Source organism: Mustela erminea, chromosome 1, assembly GCF_009829155.1.
Source record: "Mustela erminea isolate mMusErm1 chromosome 1, mMusErm1.Pri, whole genome shotgun sequence".
Lineage (NCBI taxonomy): Eukaryota > Metazoa > Chordata > Mammalia > Carnivora > Mustelidae > Mustela > Mustela erminea.
In genome coordinates, this window is record NC_045614.1 from 16,603,439 (window position 1) to 16,611,092 (window position 7,654).

At 50.8% G+C, this 7,654-nt stretch overlaps 1 protein-coding gene across 3 annotated transcripts; it reads right to left on the reverse strand.

The window, feature by feature from the left end:
- Positions 1 to 412: 412 nt before the first annotated feature.
- On the reverse strand, positions 413 to 6,864 carry LOC116575938 (C-C chemokine receptor type 1-like). Of its 3 annotated transcripts, XM_032317561.1 has the most exons (3): positions 6,463 to 6,864; positions 5,894 to 5,986; positions 413 to 2,942 (listed from the first exon to the last, which is right to left on the reverse strand). In XM_032317561.1, the coding sequence occupies exon 3, from the start codon at positions 2,890 to 2,892 to the stop codon at positions 1,810 to 1,812; it is 1,083 nt and encodes a 360-aa protein (XP_032173452.1). In that variant the 5' UTR covers positions 2,893 to 2,942; positions 5,894 to 5,986; positions 6,463 to 6,864; the 3' UTR covers positions 413 to 1,809. The 3 variants fall into 3 exon arrangements, with proteins under 3 accessions (XP_032173452.1, XP_032173456.1, XP_032173462.1); XM_032317565.1 differs by lacking the exon at positions 5,894 to 5,986; XM_032317571.1 differs by lacking the exons at positions 5,894 to 5,986; positions 6,463 to 6,864 and adding an exon at positions 4,167 to 5,887.
- Positions 6,865 to 7,654: the final 790 nt, after the last annotated feature.

Genomic DNA, 7,654 nt, shown 5'->3' on the forward strand with positions numbered 1-7,654 from the left:
GATAGCAGCCTCTTTACACAAAGAAAGCATGCCTACATAGTAGGTCCCTGCATGATGGGGAGGGTGGCTGGATAAAAGCACAATTCTAGGGTCCAAAAAGAGAGCAGCCAGCCCAATGATGTCACTGTGTTGTAAGATGGGACACCCACTCCCTCAGGGTACTTTCTGGCTGATAAATTCCTTCCTCCTCTTTGCTGTCCAGTGCCATGGACTCCACCACAGCCCCACTCACCCCAGCTGGGGTCTCCAGGTGTTTCTGTACCTGTGTGCCTCCCACGGCTCAGAGAACTCAGAAAAGTTGACACTGGTCACTGCTAGATTGAACTGACTTGTGCAAACAATAATGGGAAAATGGGTGGCATAAATTAGGATGGAGCCCTGCTGTGGAACTCAGTGCAGCCTTCAGAAAAAGTGCTTTAATATGATTTATTCACCTGGGAAAGTGACCCCAACATACTGCTACTTAAGAACAAAAAACAGCAGGAGTACAGTTGAAGTCCGTCTTTGTCATCATCGTAAATACACACAGGAGATAGCAAACACCAAACTAACAGAGAATACACAGAAGACGGCACAGTCGTTGTCTTTGGGTAGTGAGAATTGGGCACTTTGGGCGTTTTCTTTTCCCCCTTTGAGTTTTTAAGCTGTTTGGGTTTTTTTTGTTGTTATTTGGAAAATGATTTTTTAAAGAAGTACATGTCCCAGGGAAAAGGGAAGACAGACGTCATGACCAGGCAGTCCCTGGTCACCAGTCTCCCTGGTGAGAGATCAGGTGTTAAGGACATGGAGGGGAAATATATTTCTTTGAGTTAAGGGTCCTCTCAACCTTCCACGTGAGGGTGAGTCCCCACCTCACCCCCTTCTCTCTCAGCCGCAGACACTGTCGGCTCGCACACCAGGTCATTTTTTCCTGCGGATGGGTCCAGGGTAACAGCCGGAGCTCTGATTGGTAAAACCAGAAGGCTCGCGTCGGGAAGCGGAGCAGGGAAATCGACCCTGTCTCCTTCTGCCCCATATTAGTTTCTGCAATAAAGCCAGCAGAATGTACTCCCGCCTCATCCAATTTACAAGGAAGGGAGATTCTGGAAAATATTCAGAAAGAAGAAACTGGTAAATGGAAATAATGACTCCCTCCCCTCTGTGGCTATTTCAAGAAGTCAAATGTATTATGCATGTGGTCTGTGTCTAGCCCAGGGCCTAGAATGTTTGGTTTTTGCAAATGTAATGATTCTGGCCAAGGGCTTTCTCCATTCCACTGCCGAGGGCTGTTCCCCAATCCTATTTCCCAAAAGGGCTTGAGATGTTCCATCATAGAGTCCTCTGTTCCTCGGGGTTTCTAAGAGCCTGAAACCTGCAGTGGGGCATGGGGTGGGGGTAGGTGAGGGTAGGGAGAAGGCTGCTGGCTCCTGCAACGCTCAGATTGGAGTCAGCAGGAAATCCCCACTTCCAAGTTCCCTGGTGGTGGGGGCAGGGGCAGGGGCCCCAGGATGCTCAGTGGCTCTGTTTACAAATGTTAATGCTCACAAATCATGAAATCCCATTTGGGCCCAAGCTCTTCCCTGGCACCCTTTGTTCCAGTCTTCTGGAATGCCCCATTTCGCTCATTCACTTCCTTTCTACCAGGGAGGAGATCTTGGAGATGGCTCAGTCATCCCAGAAGTGATTTCGTCTAGACTGCCTTTAAACTCACTCACCCCCACACGGCTGCAATTCCACACTGTGCCAGGTGTCCCAGCCTGACTCGGTTTGGGTCAGCGTGCCTGGCAGGTCACCTTTGCTGGGTCCCGGATCAGCTTCCAGGGCCCCGAGTCAGAACCCAGCGGAGAGTTCGTGCTCTGCGGTGGAGGGTGTCACAGAGCTGGCCCTCTCGAGTCTGTCTGTGGAGAGGAAGGGGAGCCTTTTAACCAAGCTCGTGGACAGCAGCCTGCAGAGCAGCTGGCGTAGGTACCTGCGGAAGCGCTCCCCGACGAAGGCGTAGATCACGGGGTTGACGCAGCAGTGCGTGTAGGCGATCACCTCCGTCACCTGGATGGCCAGGTCGAGCTGTTTGCTCTGCCTGCACTCGTCGGTGAAAAGGCTGTCTTGGAAAGCAGACACCAATATGGCCAGGTTGTAGGGGGTCCAGAAGAGAAAGAAGACCACCATGATGACAAAGATCAGACGGACAGCTTTGGCCTTCTTCTCATTGGGTCGTTTGAGCAGAATCCGTATGATCTCGGTGTAGCAGATGATCATGACCAACAGGGGCAAAACCAGACCCAACATGTTCAGTTTCAGAGCCTGGAACTGCTTCCAGGCTTTGAGGGTTTCATGAGGGAAGTGGAGGCTGCAGGTGGTGTGGGAGAACTCCCACTGGATCTTGGAGAAGTAGAAGCCTGGGACGGAGGCCAAGAGGGCCAGGGCCCATGCGCCACCGCTGGTGATGAGACCAAAGATGACGGTCCGAACCCGCAGGGCAAACACGGCGTGGACGATGGCCAGGTACCTGTCCACGGTCAGCAGGATGATGAAAAAGATCTCGCTGTACAAGCCCGTGTAATAAAACCCCGAGAGCAACTTACAGGTGCCATCACTGAAGCTCCAGTTATCCTTCAGCTTGTAGTCGATCCAGAAGGGCAACGTGAAGAGGAAGAGCAGGTCGGAAATGGCCAGGTTGAGGAGGTAGATGCTGGTCATGCTCTTGAGCCTCTTGTGCTGCATGAGGACCAGCAGCACCAGGATGTTGCCAACCAGGCCGATGATGAACACCAAGGAGTACAAGGGGGGCAGCAGCTGGGCTCCAAAGGCCCTCACCTCCCCCTTCTGGCATGGGGTTATGCCCTCATAGTCATATTCCGTCGTCAGGTCATAGTTCTTTGTGGGGGCCGAGGTTTCCATCGTGGAATTTTGCATGAGTCAAGGAAGATGATTTCTGCGGTTACTTGGCCAGGAAAGGCGGTGGGCTGTGGACAACAAAGACGAGGTGGTGATTATAGGTTTTCACCCACCTGACAACTGTTCACTGAGTACCGACTATGTACCAGGCCCCGGGACTCGACCTTGAGCAAGGTGGGATCCAGGTCCTCTCTGCCCTCGTGGACCCTGTGGTCTAACAGAGGGCGTAGGCAGTAAACAAATGGACCCATCAGTCGATAATTCAATTACTTTGGCACTAAGTGTTGTGAAGGAAAAGGCCACTGGCTGCACAGCACCGACAGAGGGAGATCCTGCCACGCTGCCCCAAACCAGTGCTGTCCACAGCCTTGGCACTGGACTTAGTGCTAGATAACTCCTCCCACCCCGACCAGAGGGGGTTCTGCTATCGTTCTCTGGTTTAGAGGTGATGATGCGAGAGTCAGAAGTGGTAAGGACACGTATCTAGAGAATGAGAGCTGAATTTGTTCTCCCGTGCATTCCTGAAGCCACATGCATCCTTGCGTCCAATCACGGAGCAATGATTTTGCACTGTGGGGTCTCTGGAAGGAAGCTGAGAGTCAGTCCCAGACTTGCAAATGGGTCTTCATGGCTGAGGGGGCTAAAAAGGTTCTTAGCCAGGGATTATGTAGCGTAATGGGGGCACATGAAAGTGTGTAGGGTTATTATTTTATTTTGTTTATTTTATTTCTTGGTTGCCACTGCGACTAGGGGATGCTACTGTCTGGTCATTCAGTAGGTAGGGCAGAGGATGTCCTCTAATGCAAAAATTATCATATCCCAAAGGCCCATAGTGCTGTCATAGTGAAATTCTAGAAGGCCAGCCCCAACCCTTAGCATAAGAGGACCCTGAGGACACCAGAGCAGGTCAGCTTGGCTCACATCATACAGGCTTGATGGGGCCCACGTGGATCTACAGGTCACTCAGTAGACCTCCCATGAGGGCCGTGAGGAGGATTCAGAGGACAGTATAGCCTTGGAGGAGTGGGGCAACCTCATGAGAAGAAGAGTTGGGGGTGGGCAGGGGAAGAGCTCAGAACAGCCTCGAGCCATGAGGCATCATGTAACCACCGGTAGCTGGAGTTCTGCCGAGAGATTCGCTCTGAGATATTTTTACCCAGGGCTGGCTTGAAACAAAGAAAAACAAAAGAACCACTAGAGAGCTTGCCTTCATGGGACTTTCCCAGGCCCCGATTTTCAGCATTCGTTTTCCATCCTTTCCTGAAGGGAGCATGGGCTTTCATAGAACCTACCAGTGTGTGACTTTGGATGAGTTAATCTACCTCTCTGAGCCTCAGTTCCTCATTTGTATAGGTGCTGCCGAAGCGAGCACCTCAGTTCCTCATCTGTAATGTGAGAAAGTAACATCTTGCGGGACTATTGTAATGTGTGAGAAAAGCTACCCTCTAGTACTAACCGGGCCCTCAGCAAATATTGGGGTTCCTCCTTCCCTGCACTGATCCTTCTCTGGGGCCAGTCCCCAGCTCCAGTCCTGTTCTGGCTCATGTACTCTGCTCCCCAAGTTCCCCCACCAGTTCTCTCTGTAGTTAATCTGGAAAATGAATTCTACTCAAGAGTGATGAACCAGGACAGTCCCTTCCATGCGAACTGCCCTTCGAAATTTTCAGTAGGTTCCCACCAGTCTGAAAAGTAGCCGGTTCCCACATCATAATTCCCACCGTGAATCTGGGATCTCTAGTACTCTTCCTTCTAAATTGCTTAATGAATGTTTCCTTCCTACAAAATACACATTTCTGCAGTGGCCATTGGAAAATGAGGCACATGGGGTTGGGGTTGAGGGTGGGGGGAACAACAGTGTCATACACCCTGACTGGGGGACTGTCATTTCCAGTCAAATCCCCCCCTTATGGCCGACTCCTCCAGCTCTGGACTTGCCTCTACCCAAGCAGCCCTACTTCTGGAGAAACCCAGGCTGACCGTACAAGCTGTGTGGACAATTTCTGATTTCCCGTCTGGATACGGACAGGTCGGCTTTGCGGACAGCATTTTTGGGTGGGCTGGCAGGTTTTCAGCAGAAGTTCCAAGCAGCTTGGAAGCCCAAGGAACAACTGGTGCCAAGACTGAGCCCAGGAGCCCAGTTTCCGGGGGAATTTTGGCAAAGGTGAAGGCAAACAGAGTCAGCATTGCTCATGCCATTTGAACAGAGAACCGCTTACACCAGTCCCCTCCCCCATCCACTTCAAACTGCATTAACTATTTTGCCAACTTGCCAGGCACCACACAACAACTCTGGGAGAGAGATGGCCTGGCATGGGGCCACGGAGGGAGGAAGAAGGACCCTGTTGCCATCCAGCCCTGCTGGAGTCTGCTGCAAAGTCTGCCCCAGGGTCATTGCGCAGCAGACAGCTAGAGCCCTGGATGCTACCTGGGACCTTGCAGGGGCAGCATCCTCTAGCCTGGGAGTTGGTGAAGGCCTTGAGCAGAGAAAGGGCAGTCTGTAGGGGTAAGACACCCAAACGTGGTGGTGTGCAGAGGCTGGCTTATCCTGGTTCATAAAAAATCAATCGTGTGCTTATCTCCCCAGCTCAACATTCAGGGAGGGGCTCCATAACTTGAAATCAACCATAGTGAGGATATTTACACCATAGAAATCCACAAACACTAGAAATCAGGGCTCCCCGCCACCCCCAGGAAAGCCACCTGTTAAACATTTACTGGTCCTTCAACTCTCCACAGTCTGCATAGCCTAGAGCTGTCCTGCTAGTCAGATTGGGGACTGAAGTGCCAGTAAAAGTGGTACACAGCCTGACGAAAACCTATGCAAACTTCCGAGAGTTTCTAACTCTGAAAATCTGGGCCACTCCAGAGTTTATGGAGGAAAAGTTGAAATAGATACCTCCAAGTAGCCCCCATGCCCCTCTCTCCTCAGAGAAAATTCTGACCTGCCTCTTTGTTAATAGAGCAGAATGGATGCATCCCAAGAGGACATCTCCCTGCCTTCAGGAGGGTAAAATCCTACCTCCTCAAAAGACAAACCAGCAGTCCTGATTGTAAGGCTCCTTGGGTCTAAGTCTTCTCAAGAAACTGGTCCAGTATCAAGTCATCCTCGTATCTGCAATGTTTTTTTCTAATTAGTATTTCCCTTTCGCTACAATTTCTTCATACACCACATTTGGTTTTTGTTTACACAGAGCAGTTTGGCAAGTGATTTCCTCTTGAATGGTTTTTCAGAGATCCTCTTGTTCTTAACTGACTTTAGAAAGGCAGATTATCTCAATCAGTCACCAAAAACCCATCATTCAGGAAAGCTTTCCTTTTTTAGCAAAAAATACCCCCGTTTTACAACTGAGCACCCCATCTTATAAATTCACCCCTTGTGAGTATTGCTATACAATTAATTGCCTTATAGGTGCATTGATGGTCTACTTAGGCGTTTGCTTGACCCTCGAAGAACGCCTCACCTTTGAGGAGGCAGGTAAAGGATGTCCCGCAACACGAGGACCACAGTCCCACCTGGCTGCGTGCATGACTGCAAACCAGATTGACCTCATGATCACTGAGGAGACAGAACAGACAAGTGCCACTTACTCTGGTCCCTAGGGGTTTTGTCCGCGAAGTCTTTGTTTCTGGAGCTTTTAGAATCTTTATGAATTCAAGGTTCAACGTCCTTACTGAGCAGGAAGTCTTCTGTTTCCTGTGTGATGATTGAGGACTCCAGGGTTCACAGTCTTTCAGAATGAGAAGAAGGGGATAGAGTTCTTTTTGTATCTGGTTGGGTGTCCGTGAGTGGCCACGACACCTGCCAGGGGCTGTTCCTTGATGCTGGGTTTGCTCGAAGGATTGTCTCTGCTCACAGAGATCGTGAGAGTGATTGAAAGCACAGAGAAAGGATTGTGCCTCTCCCTGGGGAGCTCTGCCTTAAGGGGACTGGGCTGGGTGGGGTTGGGTGGAGTTGAGTGGGGGAGAGGTGGTATGAGGTGTTCTGGGAATTTGTGAAGCAATTGAAGGCTGAGATTATGCGTGTGTGTTGAGTGTTGAGGGTTGAGGGAGGGCGGGGCGGGGCACGGACGTCTTGTGGTCAGTGAGTAGCCTTTTTTTTTTTTTTAAAGCTTGCAAATGGAAGGGTTTAAACCAGAAGTCTGGGTCCTGTTCCTCAAAAAAATGAGAGGGCTGATAGCCCAAGAGAGGTGGCATTTTTCTCTTTGGCGCCCCCTAGGTCCTTCACCTCTGACCATTTGCTGTCCCTCTCTGCACCCCATTCCCTGTGGGACCAAACCCCACTGAACAGTTTCAGCTCAAAGAACCCACGGCCTGGAGTGAGCCCAGATCTCTAGGTTGGGTTTTGGCCATTCCTTTTTGATTCCAGGTTCCTGTTGTGTGTGATGATCCAACCAGAGGCCAGGGCCAAATCCTAGCTCGGTCCTGGAGATAAGGGCAGATAAGGATACCTTGATAAGTCTTGGCTCCCACTCCATCGAATGAGAAGGCTAAACACTTTAGTTCGTAGCGGGATGCCCCAGGTCAGCTTGTAGGTGAAGGGTGTCCCAGAGCACCTGGTCCAAGAGAAAATGTCTGATGGAAGATGCCTCTTGTGAATTTCCCCTCGGCAGGCGGCCAACACCTGCTCTGCCACTGAGCTTGCAGCCCGCTGGGGTTTTGCTGCTTTTCTGTAACACAGGACTCCGCTAGGCCTTCTTCACAGATGGTGCAAAGCACCAACTCAGAAAGGGATGCCTGTGTGCTTTGGAAATGTCACTTGCCCCCTCAAGGCTGTTTCCTG

Excerpts from the sequence above, each read along its gene's own strand:
- LOC116575938 (XM_032317565.1), bottom strand. The coding sequence starts at position 2,892 with ATGCAAAATTCCACGATGGAAACCTCGGCCCCCACAAAGAACTATGAC.